This window comes from Camelus ferus, chromosome 9 (genome assembly GCF_009834535.1).
Source record: "Camelus ferus isolate YT-003-E chromosome 9, BCGSAC_Cfer_1.0, whole genome shotgun sequence".
In the NCBI taxonomy this organism is placed as follows: Eukaryota; Metazoa; Chordata; class Mammalia; order Artiodactyla; family Camelidae; genus Camelus; species Camelus ferus.
In genome coordinates, this window is record NC_045704.1 from 15,712,921 (window position 1) to 15,736,939 (window position 24,019).

At 51.7% G+C, this 24,019-nt stretch overlaps 1 protein-coding gene across 2 annotated transcripts in view; it reads right to left on the reverse strand.

The window, feature by feature from the left end:
* Window positions 1-2,873: 2,873 nt before the first annotated feature.
* MARK4 (microtubule affinity regulating kinase 4) overlaps window positions 2,874-24,019 on the reverse strand; it is a 28,967-nt gene continuing 7,821 nt past the window's right edge. Inside the window, exons 3-16 of one of the 2 annotated variants that reach the window (XM_032485813.1) lie at window positions 23,506-23,571; window positions 23,356-23,426; window positions 22,177-22,233; window positions 19,553-19,789; window positions 16,588-16,707; window positions 16,032-16,131; window positions 14,694-14,803; window positions 14,427-14,586; window positions 11,790-12,007; window positions 9,565-9,668; window positions 7,063-7,341; window positions 6,823-6,902; window positions 5,793-5,837; window positions 3,983-4,182 (exon numbers count right to left, since the gene is read on the reverse strand). In XM_032485813.1, coding sequence (XP_032341704.1) covers window positions 4,118-4,182; window positions 5,793-5,837; window positions 6,823-6,902; window positions 7,063-7,341; window positions 9,565-9,668; window positions 11,790-12,007; window positions 14,427-14,586; window positions 14,694-14,803; window positions 16,032-16,131; window positions 16,588-16,707; window positions 19,553-19,789; window positions 22,177-22,233; window positions 23,356-23,426; window positions 23,506-23,571 — 1,712 coding nt within the window. In that variant the 3' untranslated portion in view covers window positions 3,983-4,117. Of the gene's footprint in view, window positions 4,183-5,792; window positions 5,838-6,822; window positions 6,903-7,062; window positions 7,342-9,564; window positions 9,669-11,789; window positions 12,008-14,426; window positions 14,587-14,693; window positions 14,804-16,031; window positions 16,132-16,587; window positions 16,708-19,552; window positions 19,790-22,176; window positions 22,234-23,355; window positions 23,427-23,505; window positions 23,572-24,019 lie in introns of both variants that reach the window. The other variant, XM_032485812.1, reaches the window with a different exon arrangement.

A 24,019-nucleotide genomic window follows, 5' to 3' on the forward strand; every position in this document is an offset into this window, starting at 1 on the left:
ACATGTTTTATCCCATCTCTAAAATGAGGCACAGTTAGAGGACAGAGTCTAATCATTACAAGGCTCTCTGGGGAATCTGTGCCCAGTGTCACATAGCCAAGCTTAGGCCCTTCCCAACCTTGGCTCCCAAGCACCTAATGCTCAGATCTCAAACATAGGGTCCACATGAGGGAGAAATAGAGGCCAAACAAGATATCTGAGACTTGAACTTGGCCCATGGGCCTCCAGTTTGAGACCTCCCTTGTATCTGATCATTAACTACCTTAACATGCTTTTCACCAGCTTCCTGTGTGGTCTGATGTCAGCCCTCTATAGCTGCTACCAGTCTTTTCAACTTCCCTTGCTTTGCTCAAGAACCTTCCAGGGCTCCCCACATCTAGAACACACTCCTGTCATTTGCGATTCTTGGAAGTCAAACAAGTGTGTGCCATCTGCTGAAGGCTCGTCTTTCCAGTTCTTTTCTCATGATTCCTCTATATGCTCTTTTGCTCCTTACACCCTGGCAAGTCCCACCTGTCTTTGCCCAAGCTGTTTCCTCCTCCAGATCAGGGCTTGGGTCAGAGCATCCCTGTGAAGTTTTTAGGGCTTGAACTTTTGGAGAGCTTGGTCCTGAGAAAGAGAAGGAAGGGGCCTTACGGGGTGGCTGTGAGAGAAGCATAAACATCTGAACATGTATGGGGTGTTGTCCACATCAATCACTTCTACTTGGCCCAATAGGCTGAGGCCTCCATCAGCAAGGGCATAGTGGGTTGGTCCCCAAAGAGACAGAGATTTCAGAAGAAATATGAGGCAAAGTTAAATAGAAGACAGAGCCCTCAGGGACCAGGAGGAGGCACTTTCTCAAACCTAAGTCACACAGGGCCCTTAGAGATCAAGAAATCTACTCTCCGTTTTACAGAGGGGAAACTGAGGTCCAGGGACGTCCCCAAGTTTTCAGAGAGATTACTGAAACAGAAAGGTTAGAAGAGACCCCAAAGGTTAAGGCACTCGGGCTTTGTAGACGTTGGGACATCCTCTACAATACTGTCCCCTGTGAAGATCCCATCACTAATCCCGGCTCCACCCTGAGGCCGCAAGGACCACACACACTCCAGCCAGTACAGTCTGAGGCGGCCAAACCCGCAGCCCAGGCACCTGCTGGCTACCATGCCTGGCCCGCTTATAAGCCTTAAGTCCACCGCTTCTCTCCCCACCTTCTGTCTCATCTCCACCTCCTCCCTATTCTTCTAACCTGTCTCCTTCCCTCCCTTCATGACACAAACCTGCCCCTGACTCTCTCTTACTCTCAACCTCACCATGGCTCCCCAGGTAGAAAGCCCTGGTGCCTCTCCACGACCTTCAAAGCCCTACCAGCATCTCCAGCCTCATCTCTCACAGTGACTCTATACTCACCCTGAGCCACGTACCATTTGCTGAAGGACCTGTACATGCTGCCACCGTACATGCTGTTTCCTCTGCCTGGAATGCACACCCCCCCGCAACACCACCGTGTCTAGTTAGCTGCTCATCATTTTCCCAGTCATAGCCAAGCTGCTCCTCCTCCAGGAAGCCCTCCCTGGCTAGGGCAACTGGCTCCCTCTGCACTCCCCCAGGACCTAGGCTCCCCTAAACTAGCCCTGCCCACTCTGGGATCATCACTGAGGACATAGTTGCCTCCTCCACTGGACTGTGAGCTGGGGCTGCCTTGGTCACCTCTGTGTCCTTAGCAGGCTGGGAGCCAAGGAAGCCCTCAGGGATTTAGATTTTGAGACAGGGTTGGTTCCCCCTACACACACCTCATTTTTCTACTGTCTCTCAGCAGAGCCCTATCCTGATCTTGCTCATGATAGGAATTCAGCTCTGCCCCAGATCCTGAATTTTTCACCCCTGACCAATCTTTACCACCCTTCATTTCTTGTTTGATTTTCCCATCAGCCCCGTGAATACAAGAGTTGACCCTACCATGCCCTCTACAGGCAACTGAGGCACAGTCTGAATAAGCCTCTGCTGACTAAGCTCAGCAACTCCCCCTGCCCCTGCCTGCAACCCTCCATGGCTCCCCAGGGCCCTCGGATTAAAGCCTAGCCTGCTCACAAGGCCCTGGGTGGAGGGCTCCTGCCCTCCTGTCCTGGACAGCCCGCTACTGCTTAAGTCTACTGTGCCTGCACTTCTCCTCTCCAGCTTATGCACCTTGACTTTTGCCTGGGGAACCTCCTCTAAGTCCAGCACTAGGGACAGGCCACTTCAGAGTCACAGTGACTGGTTCAGGGATGATCACATGATTTATATGGGCCAGTGAGAGTTGGTCTTGGGACTTTTGCTGGAAGTTGGCAATAAGGAACTTTTTGCTGCAACTAAGCTGGAAAGATGGAAGCTTGGAACTGCTGGGATCATCTTTGCCATCAGGAAGTACCAACTGGGTGAAACTACCAGGATGAAACTTACACCAAAAAAAAGCAGAAAGATGGCCTGCTGCCTGGACCCAGCCATACCTGAAGCCAGACACCCCTGGCCTACAAAAGAACACGAGCAAACAAACACCTTTTTGTCCAAGTGTAGATGGATTATTAGTCCTAATATAGCATTTCTCTTGCTAATTCTCCACCCACCCCCCAACACAGCAGCCACCCTGAAATTATCCAGTTCTCTGAGCTATACCATGCACTCCCACTTCCAGGCTTTTGTCCAGGGCTACCCGATACCTAGTCAACTCCTATTCATCCTTCAGAACCCAACTCCAACATCAGTTCCTCTGGAGTGCCTTCCCCAACCCCCTTCACTTTCTCTTCTGGGCTCCCCAGAGCAATGGTATCTCAAGTGTTTGTCCGAACCCATGTCCCCCAGAGACAGGGGCTCCCTATGACTCCGTGTCCAGCACTGGACCTGGCATGGAGTAGGCACCGGTCAATGACTGTTTATTGAATAAATGTACTACTGGAGTAAGAAGTGGCTTAGAGTCCAGTATAACATGTGGTGGGTATGTGAGTGGATGAACAGGGGTCCGATAGCGGAACTGCGCCTCGTGGATGAGGCCAAGTTCCGTCCTGCCCTCTTCCACAATCATCCTGGACCCTCATACCCCCACGACTCCCATTCTGCAAATGAGAAAACCGAGGCTCAGAAAGGTGAAGCCACTGGCCTAGAGTCACACACCTCCTCTTCATCTCACTTGCAGGTGAGGGCAGGGAAGGAAAACCCCAGGGTCAGCGTGGGGGAGGGGGGACTCTCCTAAGTTTATTGGGCAACAGGCTGCAGGTGAGGGGCTGACAGGAGGAGGGTGGGGGTGTAATAACTTAAAAACCAGAGGTGAGAGCGGCAGCTCCTCAAGAGATCTCTGCAGAGGGGAGGAGGTGAGGGTATTTACAAGGATTTGTACAAAGTGCCCCGCGCCAGCCTGGGGCAGGAATGGGGGGGTCCGAGCATCAGGGGAGCGGGAGGGGAAGGAATCTGCCTCTCTGACCCCCACTCCAAGCACCCCTTCAATTCTCCAGTCTTTAGGCTCAGCAACTCCCCTGCCCCTGCTCAAGGCCTAATTCTTGAGCTTTCGGGAAGAATGGAAGAGTATCCTGTTTCCCTTTCTGCCCCCGCCCTGTCCCCAAAGTTTCCTCGGGTGCCCCACGGCAGGGCGAGGTGGGGACAGGACTAGCTGGAGGCTCCAGGAAGGTGCCAGCTCCCTCTGCTAAGCCCCTTCGCTCTTCTCTCCTGCCCAGCGGCCCCGGCGGACAGCAGAGGGGACAATCTCTGCCCCCAAATTGATTCCGGGGAAACCGAGGTGATGGCAAAGGGAGAATCCCTTCCTTGACCCCTTTCCCTCCTGACAAAGCGAAGGGGACAAGGAAGAGGAGGGGACCCGGGGCCGTGGCGACTCAGAGCTCGAGGTCGTTGGAGATGCGGGTGACGAGGGTTCGGAAGGCCAGGGCAGTGCCTGCCACGTGGCGGAAGAGAACTCCGCGCAGGCCTGGCCGGGGCAGCTGGCAGACCTCCACTTCGAAGTGGGACAGGGGCTCGGGCCCGCCCGCACCCCCGTGCAGGCAGGCCAGCAGGAACGGCTGTGGCTGGCGGCAGCGGCAGCGGGCGGCCGCGGTGGCCTGGCGCAGAGCTGCCATCAGGGCCTCGGGTGGGCGCGAGCTGGTCAGCTTCACACTCCAGGGGAATCGGAGCAGCCGGGGGGCGGTTTCCGTTTGATCCCAAGGTAGATGGCCACTGAAGTGGGAAGATATTAGGGGTTAAAGATGGGAGAGACAAAGAAGGTCACCTACTGTTCCAACTTTGGGACAGACTCCTTGATGTGTCCTCGAAACCTCCTCTACCCCAGTGACAGTTTCAGCTGTACATACAGCTGCCCAGCTGGAGACTACATTCCCCAGCCTCCCCTGCAGCCAGGTGTGGTCTTGTCTCCAGATTCCCGGATGTGCATGGAAGTGACGAGCGCAACCCCACATCACCTCCTTCGAAGCAAACTGGATGCCCCACCTGTAAGGCTGCAGCATGAGCCAGCCCGACTGAAAATGACAGGGCTCCAGCGATGGGGATGAAACAGCCCCGGGCACCTGAATGACCTCATGGGACAGAGTGGCCCTGCCAGCCTGCCCTGCACATACGGTTTGTGTGAGGGAAGAAATTTATTTCTGTCTATATTTCGGGGTCTCTTTGCTATAGCAGCTCAGCTTGTTTCCTAATATATCCTTCTTCCAGTAATAGCCACTTTTCCTTTGGAGGACCAACCCTCCTCACTCTAGACTAAACGTTCTCACCTAGGAGCAGTACTGTCCCCCAAGGGATATTTGGAAATTTCTGGGGGCTTTCTGATTTTTACAATGTCTTGGGATGGGAGCACTGCTGGCATTTATTAGGTTCAGGAGGTGCAGGATTGATATGTATTCTGCAGTGTGTGAGAGGGCCTTGCCTAACAAAGAAGTAGACCTCTTCAAGTACCAAGAGTGTCCCCCTTGAGAAGCAGGGTGTATCTAGTCTTTCCGGTTTAGGTGGGGCTGACTGCCTCTCAGCTCCAAGGGTGAACACATGACTCAGAGCTGGGCAATAAGAGCATCCTCCCCCCACTGTGATTGGTTCTAAGATGAGCATCTGACCAGATCTGACCAATCAGAGTACTTGACCACTCTGGCCACAGGCATTGGTTTAGGGATGGACTGTGACCCAGTTCCAGCCAATGAGATTCAGTCCTGGGACTGTTAGAACTGCTAGGAAGGCTCTTTATTTCCACTGGGGTCTCTATGCTGGCATTGTGTCAAACTAAAGCAAACTTGGCAAAGTATGATGCCTGCTTTTGCAAACAGTTTTATTGGAACACAGCCACACCCACTTGTTTTTTTAATTGAATGTGGCTGCTTTTGTGCTACAATGGTAGACTTAAATAGGTGTGATGAATTATCTGGCCCTCATAAGTCTAAACTATTTATCATCTGGGGCTGTACAGATCACGTCTGCCATCCACTGGCCCAGAGCTGTCAGTAATCATTGTGCCTCACTGGATGAGAGGGGAAAGGAGATATGGTGACAACAGGGAGAGGAGTCAGTTATAGATGGAAGAGGCTGAAGTTTAAGATGGTCAAGGGATGATGCTCAGGGATGGGGGTGGAAATGAGAGGAAATCAATTGAGGGGTGGGTAACAGGAGCTAGCAGAGGAAGGAGGGTCATAGGTGCATTTTGGCAAGTTGACCTTGGGGATGAGGCTCAGGCCCCATTTAAGGGTCTGAGTGGGTGGTGGGGAGAGGTACTTACACAAGTGGGGTCTGAGGCAGGAAAAAGGGGAGGGGTTGGTGGGGCAGTCAGGGTAAGCAAATGCACTCACCTTGTGACCTCAGGTCCCCCGATTCTCTCAGGTTCGTCTGCGACCCTAGGGGAGGGGGGCAGAGTGTCTAATCTGGACATAGGGAGCCCCCTCCCCCAACCCACTGCCTCCAGGACTCTGGGCAGTCCCTGCCTCAGCCCCAGTCCCTCCCTTGTGGCTGGAGCTGGGCTGGAGAGGGCTGGGAGTCAGGATTTGATCTCCCTCTCTATGCCCAGAAGAGAAGCCCATTCTGAAATGGTTAGTGCAGGTTGGAGGAAAGATACTGAAGAATTTGGAAATCAAAAGAGAGGGTGGGGGTGGGCAGAGACACACACCTACATAAAGAAGGAGATAGACAGACACACGCACACACCCCTCCTTCATGCTGTGCTCAAATGACGCCTGAGCGAGTGAGGCCTGCCCCATTTAAAACTGCACCCTCCCTTCCCCACACCCCTGGCCCCCCTTCCCTGCTCTATTTTTCTCCTTAGTACTTGCCACTACCTGACAGTCTATATATTTTACTTATTTGTTATTTCTGTCTGGGTCCCCTACTAGAATGTCGGCTCTGCCTGGGCAGGGATTTTATCCAATTTGTTCATTGTACTCCAGAGTCCAAGATGGTGCCAGGCACACAGTAGACACTCAGTGAATAATAATAACAGCAAATATTTATAAAGCATTTCCCAAGGCAATATTCTAAGCTCAGTCCATGTACCACCTCACTTAGTTTGCACAACGACCCTGTGAGGAAGGTACTGTTATTAGTATCCCCACTTTACCAAAGAGGAAAGTGAGGCCCAGAGAGGTTGAGTCATCTGCTCCAGGTCACTCAGCAGAGCGGTGGTCTGAACCCTGAGGGTCTGGCTCCAACAGCCAGACTATTGTTTATTAACTGAGTGAATAAATGAACAACCAGAGCCCCCATACAGACCCCTTGCCCGACTCCCAGAACCCCCACCCAGAACCCCCATCCACCACATCTGCACACAAGTCAGACATGCAGACAGGGAGGCAGAGCCAGTGAAAGCAGAGGGTGGACAGGACTTACTGATCTTGGATCCCTGGGGCAGAGAGGCGCCCGAAACACAGCGGTTAGAGTTCTGCCGTTTAGAGGGATCGAGGGTAACCCTGCAGCATGAGGAGGGAGGTGAAGGGTGACGGAGGAGGAAGGAGAGGAGGAGGAGAAGGAGATGTCGGGGTACAGAAAGCAGAGCAGAGTAGAAGACAGGTTAGGCCCCATCAGCCCCCCTCACCCTGCTCCCCACCCCCCACATCCCGTGAGGCTCACCTTCGGGTCAGTTTAGAGGTCAGCTTGGTGAAGAGGTTGGTGGTGGGGCGGGGCCGCCCAGTGGGCAGGGGCGTGGCCTCATGGGCCAGTGTGGGAGAGGCAGGGGGTCCATTCTGCACGCCCCCACCTCCCCCGCCCCCTGCCCGCCTGTCTCGGACCTGGCCACCGTGGAAGGTGCTGCGGATGGTGGAGCCACGTGCCAGGCGGCTCCGCTCCCCTGATGGGGGAGCCAGGCTGTGACTGGAGGGGGAGGCGGGGGGCACCCGTGGGGCACCCGAGCTGTGGGCAGAGAGGTACAAGTCAGGGTGGGGCCTTGAGGCAGGCCAAGTCCCCCATCCCTCTGATTCTTCACTGCTCTGTCCTGAGATCAGAAATCTCAACCAACCTGGAGCTCAGAGACGAGGCTGCCATGTACAGTTGCGCAGGCTGTGTACTATACAACCCTAGTAGTATTTTACTGACTCTTCCCCTCTCCTAAGTCATCCTTCCTTCAAACCGTCCTTTCTTCAAATTCTACCTCCTCCAAACTGTCCCCTATCCCAGCTCTCTTTGCTCCAAACTCAGCAATTGAATAGATTCAGGTGTATTTTTGGATGAATCCCTCGCCATCCAAGCCTCAGGAACGAAACCAACTGTGAAAACACTTGGCTCTCTGAACTTTTATTATTCAAACATGGGAAAGGAATAGATGTGAACATCAAAGGGACCTACACTGATTATAAAAATTTTTCAATAGGTGAAAATAAAGTGGAAGGAACCCTTTTCCTAACTCTCTCAAGATGCCGTGTTGGCAGAGGTGGCTCTACTATCCCAGGACCCTCCTCCAGCCCCTCTGACCCTCCCAGTCCTGGTAGCACAAGTCAGATTTCCAATTTCTATCCTTCCAGGGACCCCAGGATGAGCCTAGATCTTAAACAAGGAGCCCTGACTGACAGATGCTACTACCTCTCCCCCAGAATCCATCCTCCTTGTTTGACATTTAGTAACCAAACCCCTTAGAGTATGAGAATTGCACATGGCTGCTGAGTCAGAGACTACATTTCCCAGCCTCCTTTGCAGCTAGGAGGTGGTCATGTGACCATGCTCTGGCCAATAAGATATGAGCAGAAGTGCTTTGTACCATTTCTGGGTCATGTCTCTAAAAAAGAATGCAGTTGGCACTCCACTTTCTTTCCACTCTTCTTGCTGGTTGGGAAATGGTAGAAACTGGTGCAGTGGCCTCAGATCAGGAGCTGCAGCCTCATGTTAGGATGGGCAGAATCAACCTGAATCCTTGGAAGACCTTGCCTCCTACCTCTTGCTGGTTACATCATAGAGGACTAAACCTCCATCTCATCCACTGCACCCTGGGGGTCCCTTCATTGCAGCAGTGGCTCTCTACACTGACTATACACTGTCTCTTGACCAGAATACATAGGAGGCCATATATTACAGTGGTTACAAGTACAGCAGTCAGTCTGGAATCTTTGCTCCTTGACTTACCAGCTGTGTAGCCTTGGACAAATTACTTAACTTCTCTGTGCCTCATTTCCTCAGCTGTAAAATGGAGATACTAGGATCGACCTCATAGAATTGTTAGGGGGATTCAACCAGCTACCGTACTAACAGAAGTGCTTTGCGGTTATCTCTTGATAAGAGTTAGCTATTACTTTTTTAAATTTAATAACCACAAAAAAGTTCTTGCTTATTGAATGCCTACTGTGTCTCAGACTCTGTGCCAGGCACAGGACACACTTGATCTCCACTGGATCCCTCTAGTGGGGTTTGGAGGCAGAGAACATCAACCCCATATTACACAGGAGGAAACAGAGGCTCAGACACTTGCTGAAGGTCACTCTGCTAGCAGTGTCAGGCAAGATGCAAACTCAAGAGCTGAGGAGCCACAGAATCACTGGTCTCAACCACTCCATTACCCAGCTCCACCAAAGAGTAACACCCGCATCCATTTATCAGGTGCTTCCCAGAATGCACCTCGGTGTCACGCCCTATAGTCCTGGTGGGCGGGAGGGTCATTACCCTGAAGCCTGCCCCACTCCTGGACTTGAACTGTGATGGGAACCAATTCCTTCCCTTTTTATGCTCCAGCCAGTCTGCACTGGTTTCCCTCACTTGCCAGCTGAAAGAGACCGAACAGACTCAGGCAAATCGGTTTGAAACCCAGCCAACCAGAGGATGTTGAAGCTGTGACATTCTGGGGCTTCTCTCAAGTTCTAAAAATGGATCATTCAAAAAAAAAAAATCAACTCAGGTTCCCAAGACTCGTAGGCAGAGAATGGGGCAGACTGCTTTCCTGGTGCTGATGACTAGTTAATTAAGCGGGGAGGCTTTACAGGGGGGTCTGGGGTGGGGGAACATGGGTAGAGTCCGCCAAAGGAAGGGCAGACACACAGACTCCTCAGTACCCAGGGAAACGCCCTCCCCACATCTATCATCTTAGATTCAGGGGGGCCCTGCTCACCTACACCCCACTTCTCCCTCCCCATTGCTGCCCTCCCTCTATACCTGTTTTCTTTGCCATTTGGCAAAAGGGATGGGCGCTCAGCCCCTGGGCGTTCTGTGCAAACGTAGGTGTTTCTGCGGGTCATCATGCTGGGAGGGAGGCTGTTCTGTAAAAGAAAAGGCCAGGAGGGGAGTGAGGGGGCACAGGAAACCCCTTAACTCCTCCATTTTACCCTCTCCGGCCTCCCTTGTTTGGAATGAGGCAGGGGTCTGTGTGTGACCTGAAAGCGAGTAGGTGATGGTTTACTTTGGCTAAAGAGATGAAAGGTTAGTGGGCCATCCCAGCGATCCAGGCTGAGAGGCACAGGAAGCCTTGGCGCTAGGAGGAGAGAAAGTCTGGGAAAGTTCCCAGGGGGCAGCCTCGCCCACCTCTCCTCCCCCAGCTCTCCCCGACCTCCAGCCACGTCAAACTTTTAAACACACTTAATCACGCCACACTGTCTTTTCTCTTAAAGGCCTTTGCACAGGCTGTCTCATCTGCTTGGGTATCCTAGGTATCTTTCAGGTGTCAGTTCATAATATATCCCCACCCTGGCCCTAGGCTGAGTCAGGTCCCTCCTCTGGGCTCCCTGATGCAGCCCTGGTCACTCTGTACTGACCACTACTGTCCACAGACACGTCTACACCCCGCACCGCACTGTGAGCTCTCTGAGGATAGGAGTAACTTAACAGGATTCTGTTGCCTCATTGAATATGCCCCTTTCTTTCCTCTGGAAGTCTAAGATTGGCATTCTTTCTTCCTTCAAAATTTGGAAGATTTTACCCGTTTAGGGCCATCTGGGTCTGGAATTTTCTTTATGGAAAAGTGTTAAGACTGTTCAGGTTTTCTGTTTCTTCTGTGTCAGTTTTGGTTAACTCTGTGTGTAAAGACATTTGTCCACTTTGTCCAAGTTGTCAGATTTATTGGCATGAAGTAGTTCCTAATACCACCTTACTATCTTTTTATGTTAGAACAAAGTTCTCTTTTTCATTTCTGATAGTGGTAATTCGTGTTTGCTGTCTTTTTTCTTAATCAGCCTTGTGAGAGGTTCACTGATTGTATTAATCTTTTCAAAGAATCAGCTGTTGGCTTTGCTGATTTTCTCTAGTGCACATCGGTGTCTCCTTTATTGATCTTTTCTCTTTATAATTTCCTTCCTTTTCCTTTTTTGGGGGGATGGGGTATAATTTGCTGTTCCTTTCCTAGTTCCTTAAAGTGTGGGTTTATTGTGAAGTGACAATAGCTCTCATTCGTTGAGTGCTTACTGAGCCAGACATCATGTAAAGTACTTTAGGTACAAGATTGTACAAAATCCTCCCAGCAACCCAAGTTCTTTGATAAGCTCATTTCACAGGGTGGAATCCTGAAGCTCAGGAGGGGCAGTTACTTGCTCAAGGTCACACAGCTCATCAGTGTAACTCAAACTCTGAGCTATGTGGCTTCGGCAACCTGGTCACCTTCCTGTAACCTGCTACCACCTTTGTCTCCTAATGCTAAGGATATTCTGGTTCCTCAGCTTGTATTATATCATTCTAGGGAGCTGCAGAAGCAAGAAAGCCAAATACTACATTCCCCAGAATCCTCTGCAGCTCATGTCCTGGATATAAATGGGTTCTGCCATTCTTTGCACTCGTGAAGATCTGGAAGGTGGAAATGGGGTGGCAGCTGCCTCCTTGCCCCTTTGACTTCTGCTCACACAGAGACAAAGGTCTTCGCTTCAGCAGGGCATCAGTGCTGCTGTTCCAGACCTCTGGGCAGCAAGAGGCTCTTCTGGTGGAGGATGAAGTTTCTGCGTCTTGTACTGCAGTCCTGACTGTGTGTTCATGAATTCAACAGACTAGAGGCAGCCTCAGAGGTAGCAGCTCCCTGGGTGGGTCAGTTCTGCTGTGGCGATATGTCATTCTTGTAGGTCATGCTTACAGCCTGCTCTTCTAGCTTCTACAATTTTATTAGCACCACACCTAATTCCCTGTATTAAATCCTCCCTGTCAAAAGCACACAGATTGCTTCTTTCTGACACTGAATGCTAAGTTATACACTAGAATCAAGCACAAGCTCAGGCAGAGACAGCACTAAATAAACGCCTGTCAAATGAATGACTGGATAGATGCAACAAGGAATCCTGTGTGATGGTCTGAGGAACAGGATGGGAAACAGCAAAGTCTGAAAAACATGACCTAGGTGGCATCTGCAGGCTGGGCCATGAGCGGTCGGATCCCTGGCCCCGCCCCCCAGCCCCACCACTCACAGGGGTGCTCGTGCTGTCCTTCCGCCGCTCTGGGATCTCTGCCTTGTTGGGGTTGTGGGCACTGCTGACCATGGGGCTGGAGGGGGGCAGCCCTCGGCTCCCACTCCCTGCGGCACTGCAGCTTGCCTTCCGGCCTGGCAGGCGCTCCTCCTTCAGCTCCGTCTCCCCCGTGCTGGTCGGGCTGCGCTTGGGGTGCAGGGGTGCAGGGGATGGGCCACCTGGTGGAGGGAGAGGACAGTTAGGAAAAGCCAGAACCTACTCTGGAACCTTAGAATTCTTCACGTAGGCTTCAACCTCTGCGTAGGCCATTCTGACAAATTCTGTCAAAGTGACACATATATACTGACCCAGAAGCTCCACATAAATGACATGACGCACATACAGGTTACTCACTGCATCCTTCTTTTTTTTAAGGCCAAAAGATTGGGAGTAGCCTAAATTCCCCTTAACATGGGTACAACTAAATAAGTCAAGATACTGCCAGAGAATGGAATACTACGCAGTTATAAAGAAGGTTCCAATGTAGAATGGTGTTTAAGCAGGCTGTGAAGTAGAAAAGGCAAGGCAAGGCATGAGGTCTGCAGTGTGCTATCACATGCATAAAAAGGAGAGAAGCGTATATCTATCTATATCTATTTATCTATACTTGTTTAAAAAGGAATGTTGCCAACAGGCTATCACTTCTATTAAAAGGGGAGAATATGTCTTTACAGTATATTAATCTATTAATATTATATTTACACATCATTGTACATTTCTTCTTTCTCTCTCCTTCTTTTCACATCTGTCTCTTTAAATATTTAAATATGAGTTAAACGTCTCTAAAAGAATCCACGTAAAACTGGCCACAGTAGCTGGCTCCGAGGAGAACTGGGAGCTGGGAGGTATATAGAACAAAGACTTTTTTACTGTCTATTCTTTTTGTGCAGTCAAGTTTTGAAGGATGTGACTGTGTTAGTTTCAAAAACAAAACAAAACAAAACAAATTTGGTCGCTTAGAACATCTTGGGAATTATGGTAATGACCTGAAAATATCAATTAAGTCTAACTGTTGCATTGTGTCATTTGGGAATTTACGGTTCTAGAACCAAGGGGTTAAACATGTTCTAGAACGTCAGACAGTCAGAACTTCTGTGTGTTAAATCCTCAGGAAACTTAATACTTAAGAGTCCCAGAACCATAACAAGCTCTACAGCGATGGATGCAGGACACCCATCACCCATCCTTCATCCCGAGAACCCTGGAACCCAGAAAGTATCTATGAGGGGATTTTAAAAGGTTACCATGTTCTAATCACAGGATACTGGAGTCACAAGCTTCGTAGGGACTTTCTGGGCCAATCTTGCTATTTTATAGGTGGGGAAAGGAGACCCAGCGGAGGGGAACGGCTTGACCATCCAGAACCATGCATTTCCTGCCCAGGACGGGTGCCAAGCTGGCTGAACGTTGGCAGTTCCTCCCTTGTTAAACAGAGTTACCAGATGACCCAGAAATCCCACTCCTAGTTCTTTGCCCAAGAAGAATGAAAACACAGATCCACACAAAAACTTGTACATGAATGTTCACAGCAGTGTTATTCAGGATAGCCAAAGGTGGCAGCAACTCAGATGTCCATCAGTTGATAAACAAAATGCAGTATATCCATGCAGTGGAATATTTGGCAATAAAAAGGAATTAAGTATCAATCCACGCTAAAATGTGGATCAACCTCGACAACATTATCCTAAGTGAAAGAAGGCAGACACAAAATATCCAGAATAGGGAAATCTATAGATGGAAAATAGACTTGTAGTTGTCAGGGGTTGGGGGTTGGAGTGGATGGGGGAGTTGAGATCAAGGGCTAAGGGTTGTGGGGTTTTTTCTAGGGTATTGACATTGCTCTAAAGTTGATCGTGGTGACGGATGCACAACTCTGAATATACTAACGCCACAGAATTGTACCCTTCAAATGGGTGAACTGTCTGACATATATGAATTCTATCTCAATAATGCTGTTTAAAAAAATAGTGGGGAGGAGTAATATTTGATGAAGGTTAGCTAAGAGGCCTCTTGGAAGGTCCCATGCCTCACTGTGGTGGTGGTGGGTCCATTCTTTTTATGCAGAGGGTGAGCTATCTGTCAGGTGTAGAATGTGGGGTATAATCAGGTGTCTGCCCAGCTCCTTTTCACTAGTAAATGTGGAGGAGAGGCTGAAGGGCAGGTTCCTGGCAGTCATTTTGTGCAAAGTGTCCTCCTGTGTCCTAGTCAAGTAGATTAATCCCAACTGGACCCTGATATCAAGTGGACTAAAGAGATTTTTAGCTACTATTTGAGCTGGTCTCTAAAACCAAGTTACAAGGAGTTGACAGACTGGGGAAAAGACACCATGCGATAGATAAGAAAGAAAGGAAAAACCAGATGAGCAGAGAAGAAATAAGACACAGAGAGTGTCTGCTTTTCCAGTTTCTAACCCCTTCCTGAGCCTGGCTGTTTCCAAGTTCCATGCAATGTCCCCACACCTTTATAAGACATTCCTCCCTTCACCGCAGTGAGCTTGAGCAGGTTTTTGTTGCTTGCCAGCCGGAGAACCCTGATGTAAGGCGAGCCTGAGGCCTTAGGGCCAGGGATGGCATGTGAGGGAGTGGGGCTGATACTCACAGAAGTCGCTATGCCTGCGCTGGCGGTGGTAGGTGGAGGAGGAACTCCGCTGCCCTTTGCTGTGGCTGGTGCCTTTGCTGGAGCTTGTTCCATTGGTAGTGTCGCTGGGCGCCCGCACCCGTGCCAGGGCCAGCCCTGGGGCGCCCCGGTCCCCACCCTCCTGCAGGAAGATGACAGATGAGGAGCTTCAGCCCCTATCCCTTCTGTCCCAAGAAGGCCCTCCACCCGGAGCATCGCACATCCCAGATGTCCCCGACGCCTTCTCACCTCAGTCTTCCTGCCCAGCAGGAGGTAGGTGGCGGTCACTTCGTTGTACTTCTGGCTGGTCAAGGCCTCTTTGATTTCTTCCCGTGTGTAGCCCATACCCACCATCACCTCTGGGAGAGGGGGATGGAGAGGAGGTTCAGTCTCCCCAGACCCTTCCCTTCCACCTGTTTGTGCATCACGTGGCAACACTCGCTCTTTCGCCTGTCTAGTGTCCATCCCCGTCTGCCAGAGCACCCTAACTTTCCTGGGAAGAACATTGCTTCCCCACTCAAATCACCTGGTGGACTCCTGCCTGCTCCAAGCCCCAAGGGCAGGCATATAACCCAGGTCTGGCCAGAGTGTTCCATCCCCAAGGTCAAACTGATTGGATCAGGGATAATCAATGAGCACCACCCTGGGGTTTCTACTGGAACATTAGGAAAAGTGGTTCTCTTCCTTCAGCGGCGTCCAGGCCACTGGGATGTGCTGTTGCCAGCTTGCTCCTAGGGGGAAGAGCTGCCTGGGAAAGAAGTCACCACCGAGAATATCCCCCAACAACTGCCTCTGAGCACCAGGATCCAGCTGTCCCTGAAGGCTGGCACACCCCGGCCTTTTTAGCTACGTGAATGAATGACTTCACTTTTAGGTTAAATCACATGAAGTTGCTGGTATTGACAATTTTTGAGCTATGAAAATGGCAATTTCATGTGGTTCAACCTATTATTATTATCTGGCTTAAGCCAGAATGGCTTTGGTTTCTGTTACTTGCAACCGTAAAGTCCTGATGAACACAGCCAGATCTGATGGTGGCCTCAGTTTCCTCAGCTGCAGAATGAAGGTTACTGGGTGGTTCCTGAGGGGCTCTTCCAGGGCTAAGGCTTTAGGGGTCAAGGGTTTGAGGGCTCCAGGCTGAAGGGATTAGGATTAAAGAGGTGGTGGGTGAGGCACGTGCCAAGGTGGGAGTTTTCCTCAAACATGCAGATTACTGATGGCTTTGCCCAAGCTCTAATGGAAGCGATCTGTGATTTCGCATGTCTTAACAAAGCTAACACACAACAGCACTTATTGCACGCCTCATAAAAGTGCTTTACGTAAATGCATTTATTTACATTCATAACACATCTATGAGGCTCTATGATTATCCCATTTTACAGATGAGGAAACAGAAACACAGAGAGGGGAAGCCACTTGCTCAGAGTCACACAGCTAGAAAGTAGCAGGGCAGGGACTGGAGCCCAGATGTCTTTGCTCTCCCTAATTGCCTTGCAAACTTCTCTGACGTGCTAACCAAAGGGGCAGGTGCTGGGCAGCTCCCACCCCCAGGTCCGTGGCCGTGGCTCTGCTCTCCCTGACCCTCACCGATTCGCTTGGTGTCCCCGAAGTCCTCCTCGGGCTCTGTGTATGGCTTCAACTCCTCACCCTCATAGCCGATGTTGATCCACTTGTCTTTCATGATTTGCTGCAAGGATCAGGGGCAGGACAGGGAGGGGGAAAGAGCAATGTCAGAAGAAACTGGGAAAAAGACAGCTCCCCACCTCCCAGGTGGGCCCCCAAATGGGGCTACCTGCCCTGCCCCCACCTCCAAGGCCTAAGACCCCAAAATTGAGGACTTCCTGAGAGCTAGCACCTCCTCGCCCCACCCCCCTCCCCCCAGCTGGAGCCTCCCGATGCCACGCTTCCTCCTCTGCATCATCTGGGTCCCCGCCACCCTGTAATCATCCTAGGAGCTCATTAGCTAATTACTGGCACTTCGGGGAGTGGGCGAGGCTGTTGGGGGGATGGCGTCAGGACGGGTCTGGGAGACTTTCCCTGGGATGCCTGTCCCCCCTCACCTTCCAGTAGTGGATCTTGATGGCAGAGGAAGAGTGTCGGCCAAGAAGGCTATGATGGGACGGTTGTGGGGCTGGGGGCTTACCTCGAGAGTACAGCGTTTAGCTGGGTTCAGCACCAAAAATCTCCGCAGGATGCTCTCACAGTCTGTTGACATGTAGAAAGGGACTCGGTACTTCCCTCTGAGGACTCGCTCGCGCAGCTCCTGGGGGGACGCGGTTACTGGGGGAGGAGGTCACCCCACCTCCCTACCGTTACTCACACACACACACACACACACACACACACACACACACACGCACACACGCTCACTCATTTTTCTCCCAATCCCCCGACAGACATGACAGGAACTACATGTCCCAGCCCTGATGATGTGGGAAACACCCCACCACCTTCTCTTGACCTCAGTTCCCACCGGTAAAATGGGAACGCCGTACTTGCTGCAACAGTTTTCAAAAAAAAGTTTGTTTTTCTTAAAAGTGATATACTTTTTCACTCTGAGGACATCTTACGGAGAAGGTGAATTTTATAAGCCAGATAGGAGGGGAGGTGGGCAGGTAAGCCAGCCTCTGGGGCCTCAGTTTCCTTATCTGTAAACGGGGATCACAGGACCCGCTTCCCAGACTGGAAGGGTACCAGTGAGCTAGCAGAAGTCAATGCCTCACACAAGCCGTGCCCAGAGCAAGCGCTTTTTAAAAATTACGTTGACTGTAAGGGGAAGAGAGCAGGGGCATCACCCACCCCAACCCCATGCCTGTCTTTCTAATGAGCTTTGAGGCCCTGGAAGTCTCAAAGGGTCGGCACTGATTTATATGCTGGCTTTTTTTTTAATGGCCTTTTATGAGGGGCTTGGCCAAGGCTGCGGCACACCGGAGAGGGCCCCTCCCATCCTGAATAAAGAACTGAGGGAGACAGAAAATGGAGGCGGTGTGAATGGAGGAAGGGCTCTCCCGGCGTGGAGCCCTCTGCGGGGGACTGGGCGGGAAGCTCCCTGTGGGGGAGGGCCTTCTCCTAAAAGGGTTGGATGAGACCTGTGTCTGGGGAGCCTTCTGCATCTGAGGAGGATCATTACAGACCCAAGGGTCGTGAATATTTAATAGGAATGAGTATTGATTTCAGAGCACTCACCCTGTGCCAGGCAGCATTCTAAGTGCTTCACACATATTACATCTGGGTTCACAAGGATGCTGTGAAGCACAGTTATGATGCCCATTTTCCAGATGAGGAGACTGAGGCCCAGAGAGAGGTTAAATCACTTGCTCTGGGACTGTGCAGCCAGAAAATGTCAGGGCCAAGGTTCAAACCCAGGCAGTGGGGCCCTGGAGCACATGCTGAGTAACCACCGCTCCATGTGCCTCTGTCATGGGATGCTGAGATGGTCATCAAGCCACTGACACCACCACCAGAGCATCTCCCGAGTGTGATACTCTGGCCAGATGCCAGGTCCTGGGAAGGGCCTTACACATCTAGTCTGGCTGTAAGTGTCCCCATCTTATAGGAAGGGACTTGCTCAAGGTTACTCAGCAAGGAAATGACAGAGGTGGGATCTGTCCCCGGCCACGTGTCTCCTTCGCCCAGCCAGGCTTGGGGTGCCTGGTGGGGAAACCAGGAAGCAGGAGGTGACAAGGGCCAGGGGCAGGTGATGCTGGCTGCTCCTCATGGGCCACATCCAGCAGACCTAAGCATTCCTGCCGCAGAATTTCCACCCAAAACACACCCCTGGATCACAATCGTGAGGAAACACTGAGGAACCCAGACCCAGGGAGATTCTTTCTGCAAGATGACTGGTCTGAAATCACTGCCATACCACAAAAGACAAAGAATGGCGGAGGAATTGTTCCAGATGAAACTAAAGAGACAAGACAACCAAATGCAATGCAAGAGCCCGAGTGGATGCTGATGCAGGAGAAAAAATAGCTACCAGGGATATTCTTGGGACCACTGATGAAACCTGAGTAGGGGCCGTGGGTAAGAGGCTGGGACTGCATCAACGCTGGATTTCCTGAGCGTGATCGTGGATAGGAAAATGCCCCGTCTCAGGAGATCCCTGCTGGATGCAGCCTTGAGGGATAAAGGGACATTGTGTCTGCAACTGACTCCCGCGGGTTCCATCAGTTAGAGCGATGACGATATCACGTGCACATACAGACACATACAGCCCACGTGGCCACGTGCTGGCAATCGGAGCAACTCCCGAAAGGTACCACCTGTCCTCTGTTCTAGTCTTACAACCTCTCTGTGGACCAGCAATGTTTCAGAAAAAAAAAGTTCAAAGGACAAAAACAGCACCCAAACATTACAATGCACTCCACGCTTCCCACCCTCTTCCATAGAAACAGCCAGCATCTACCATCTTATGTATTTTGCTTGTTTATTTTACTTTCTGCCTGGCTCTGCTGCAAGAATGTTGGTCCACGAGGGCAGCAATTTTTGTTTATTTGTTTGAAGTGCACAGTTCAACGGTTTTTAAGTATATTCACTGAGTTGTGCAACCACCACCACAATCAATTTCAGAACATTTTCATCACCCCCCAAAAACCCCTGTACTCCCAATTCCCCCTCCTCCCTAGACTCAGGCAACCACTAATCTGCTTTCTGTCTCTGTGGACTGGCCTATTTGTGCACATTTCAGAGAGACGGAATCCACAGCGGGTGGCCTTTTGTTACTGGCTTTTCCCCCTTAGTCTGTTTTCGAGGATCACCGCTGGTGAAGGGATTTCTGTCTCTTTTGCTCATATCCTGTCTGCAAAACTCAAAACAGAGCCTGACCCATGGACAGCAGATCATAAATATGTATGGAGTAAACGAGTGAGGGAGCAGGATTTGAACCCAAGCCTGCCAGCTGCCAAGCCCGAGCCCTGAACCCTGAAACAGCACAGTCCACTAGGGCTGGCCGCACAACTGTGGGGACATGGTCCAGCCTGACCCCCATCTTGCCGTGTGACCTTGGTCCTGCCTTTCTGTGGAGGAGGTGCTTGCCAGGGATGGAGCCGGATTGTGAGGGCAGGAGAGACCCTCCCGGGGGAGTGCCAGCCCTGCCAGCCCAGCACCTTGAGGTTGTGCCCATCGAAAGGCAGGGAGCCGCTGACGAGGGTGTAGAGGATAACGCCGAGGCTCCAGATGTCCACCTCCGGCCCGTCGTACTTCTTGCCCTGGAACAGCTCCGGGGCAGCGTATGGGGGGCTCCCACAGAACGTGTCCAGCTTTGAGCCTAACGTGAACTCATTGCTGAAGCCAAAATCGGCGATTTTGATGTTGGCCTCGGCGTCTAGCAAGAGGTTCTCAGCCTGCAAGGCAAGGAGAGGGCAGAGGGTAGATGTGGGCTGGGGACAGGAGCCAGCCAGCCTGGCCAGACAGTGGCCCTGTCCTTTACTACCTGTGTAACCTCAAGCAGTGACTTTACCTCTCTGGGCCATTTCTTCATTCAAAAATGGGGATAACTGGGGGCGGAGGCAGGACATAGCTCAGTGGTAGAGCATGTGCTTAGCATGCACAAGGTCCTGGGTTCAATTCCTAGTACCTAAAAATGAGGATAATCATTGTCCCGACCTTACAAGGATGTCTGAGGATTAAGTGAATTAATCCATGCAAAGGCCTAGAACAAAATTTCATACCCTGTAAGTGCTAAGAACATTAACTATTATCATCCCGTGGGATCTGCAGAGCTGGAGGCCCTCAGGCAAACTCCTGCCCGCTCTGAGCCTCAGTTTCAGCAGAAAAAAAAATGAGGACCAATTGCTCAAGACCCATAAAAATGAAGTCATTTTATACAATAGTTACTGTTCACCTACTATGTGCTGGGCTTTTAGACAATCATTTGTAAGAGTGGCTATATAACGTGGGGTTAAAGGGTAGAGTCTGGAAGAATCCCAGCTCCATCACTCACTTGCTGTGTGACTTTGGGTGGATTCCCGGACCTTTCTGTGCTTCAGGTCTCTATGAGTAAACTGCGGGTGACAATAGCACCTGCGTCATAGGCAGTGGTGGGGTTAAGCAGAAAGTGCTTCCCACGGCATATGGGACAGAGTCAGCCCTCAGTCAATACTTCAAATTGTTATGACGTTTTGTCTGTTTTTGGAGGCACGTGTTCTTGTATTTGCCATTTCGTGGGAGAGGAAACTGAGGCTCAGGGAAGCCACCTCATGCCCAGAACAAGAAAGTGGAGGAGCTGGAATCCAAATGAGGCCTGCCAGCTCCCTGGCTTGAGCAGGGAAGGAGCCTCCAGCATCCCGCCTCTTCCAGCTTTCTGACTACAAATGGACGCACCAACCTGCCCTTCAAAATGCTGCCCAGGCCCGGACCATCCCAACCACAGCCCTTCCCTGGCCCAGCGTCTCTGGCTTCCTTCCAGTCTGCCTACATTCTGGTGTATTTTGGTACCACCCTTCCCCACCTCTGACCCAACAAAGGGGCAGAACCCACACCGACACACACTTAAGAGGGATCTTCCCCAAACCTCAATCTCCAGCCATCTGTCTTGTTCAGGGGTGACATTTCCCTCGGTGGCATTTCAGGCTCCATAGTTCAACCCCAACCTCACTTCTGGGTTGGTTCGGGTGGTTGGGCCCCTCCTTGCACTAACCAGAGCCCCCAAACTCCCTTTTAGCCACTTCCAGGACCCTCCACCAGGGGGCGTGCCTCTTTCAGGTTGGTTGCAATGGATCGCATCCCTGCAGGGCAAACTCAGAAGACGCTAAGGTGCTTCCTCAGTGGTTTGGAGGGAGGTGGGGGAGCTGGCAGGGCATTATCGGAGAGACAGTTGTATTTAGAAACTTCTTCAGCAACTTGACAGTGGAATTTCATGTTTTTGAATCTAGTAATAATAATAATCAAAAAACTAGGCTTGTATTTTGTTTGCATATCCTTTTTTCCTACAAAAGTACCTGTCCACGGCAGATTGGGAATTGAAAACACTAAAACAAACCTGGTCCTTTGCTATAGAAACCTCAAGAAGCACTTCCTAAAGTACTGAGCCCAGGGCCTGGGACACAGTAGGTGCTCAAGAAATCAGTCAAGACAGCTGGATTGAAGCCAGACAAACGTTTCTCTGGTCTCGGACAAGAAGTCCTGAGACAGGAGGTTCTCTCTGGGTGGGAGGTGTGGAGTGGGGACTCTGGGACACCAAGCTGCTTGACGGGGCTGTCCCTGCTCAGCTCGGCCAGGCTCGGGGGCTGGGGCCCAGGCCCTGCTGGGTCCCTTCCCTGCCAGGCATCAGCCCTCCCAAGGATTCTGTTTCAAGTTTGAAGATGCCTGTGATTCTCAGACCTGGAGGCCACGTGACTCTGGGGCTCTAAGATCTCAATTCCTGAAGATTCTTGAATGTTCTAATCTCCAGAGGGTGAGAGTGACAAACTTTTTATTGGGTTCCAGTGACCTTGTCCAGGATACATGTAACCGTCTGAGGCCATTCCGGGACACTTTGTTTCTTTCCCCTTTGTTCACTCCTCCTGTCCCCACCCCCACCTACTCCCCCATCTGCTGGCCTTGTTTTTGCCACAAAAGCTTGGGAAGAAGTCAAGGGGCTCTGGATGCCGAGGGAGGAGCACGAAGAGAAAAGGGAGGGGAATGGGGGAATGTGGTGGAAGGTACAAGGCCCTGGGGGACCGGAGGTGGGGCTGGGGACCGCAGGGGTCTGCAGGCTGAGCTGGGAGCTCGCAGTGGTGGTGGGGCTCACCTTCAGGTCCCTGTGGACAATGTTTTTCTGGTGACAGTAGTGCACAGCCGACACAATCTGGATTACGGGGAGGGGAGGGGAGTCAGTTACTATGGCCCCCAAACCCCTCAGCCTCCCTCCGAGACCCCATGAACCCACTTGCAATGGAGCTCTGGACCCCTGGCCTCCCCAGGCACGTGTGGCAACTGATGCTGGGGCCCCACACCCTAATTTGGTCCCAGTGGGAAATGCTGTGGGACCTGCACACACACACCTCCACTCAGACATCGGACATCCTTGTACCCAGGCATCAGGACACCCTCCCTGCAGGGACATCAGCACCAAGGCAACAGGACTAGCCCCGTCCTGACTTTCACATCCAGAAACACTCATGAGAACATCACATGCCTACAGACAGACACGTAGTGCCAACAACCAGGGCTTAAGCCCTGCACACCCAGGTCAGCTGTGCGAGGCAGGTGGACGGTCCTGGACCAACACCTTCACTCAGATCTCTTCACCCACAGACCCTCACACCTGCCTGCCCTCTTACATATCCGTGCATCCTCACTGCCACACCCCTTCTGATCCACCTGGACATCCTCACGCCATATACTCTCTTGTCCACCAAACTATACGCCCACACCTGGGCTCCCTCCTGCCCACTTACACACATGGGCATCCTCATTCCCACACATCTGAAAGCACATGCCCCCTTACCCACACACCCGGGTACCCACCTACCTGCAGCCCCTCTTACCCACAAACTTAGATACCCACACCAGGACCCCCTCACCCATACACCCGGGCTGCCATGTGTTTTACCCCCCCCACTACCCACTGACAGACCTGGCACCCACACTCCTACACTCACACACCTCAGCACTCTGGCACCGCACGCCCTCTCAGTCACACTCCTGTACACTGGGCACACCTTCGAGCCCACACATCTGACACGGCATAGCTGGGCACCTTCGTACCTGACCCTCTCACCCACCCAGCTGGGTACCTGCACCCCCACATCTGGATATCTTCACACCTGGGCATCACACACCCTCTGACCTCCAACTCTCCACCTTCACCCCACTTGGACTTAAGCCACGCCTCCAGGTTCTTGGACAGCCCAGATCCACACGCAGCAATCAGACCCCAGGGATCCCAGTGCCCCTCCCAGCCCTGCCCACAGCCATGACTCCTGACCTGTCGGAACTTGGCTCGAGCTTCCTTCTCCTTCATGCGGCCGTGCGACACGAGGTAGTCAAACACTTCTCCTGCAGGGCAGAGGCCGAGCGGGGTCAGGGCGGGCATACGGGGGCACAGAGAGCAGGCGGGGGAGGGGAAGGGCCTCACCAGCACTTGCATATTCCATCACCAGGTACAGCGTCTTCTCCGTCTCTATCACCTCGAAGAGCTTCACTGCAATGGCCAGGGGTAGGGGTGGGGGGTTACCTGAGAAGAGACCTGTCACCCTCCACCCAAACTCAGTAACTGTGCATGTGCTGACCATAACACCTCTTACTCAAGAACACTCAATGGCTCCCTACTGATGTCAAGATCTGCCAAACTCCCTGACCCCACTTTACCACTTCTCCACTTCCTTCTAAGAATGTCTCCTCTATGATGCCAGGGATTTGTGCCTGTTTTCCTCCCCACTGCGCCCCAGAGTCTGGCACATAAGCAGCCACTCAATAAACATTCACTGAGTATACGAACAAATGGATGAATACAAGTTGTGGCCACATCCAAGCCAGATTAAATCCTGCTTCTCTGGTAAAGACCCCGCTCTCTTCACTCTACCTAATGACAATGACAATGACAACAGATGCTGCTGATGACAATAATCAGACCAGCTCCACCGCTTAGC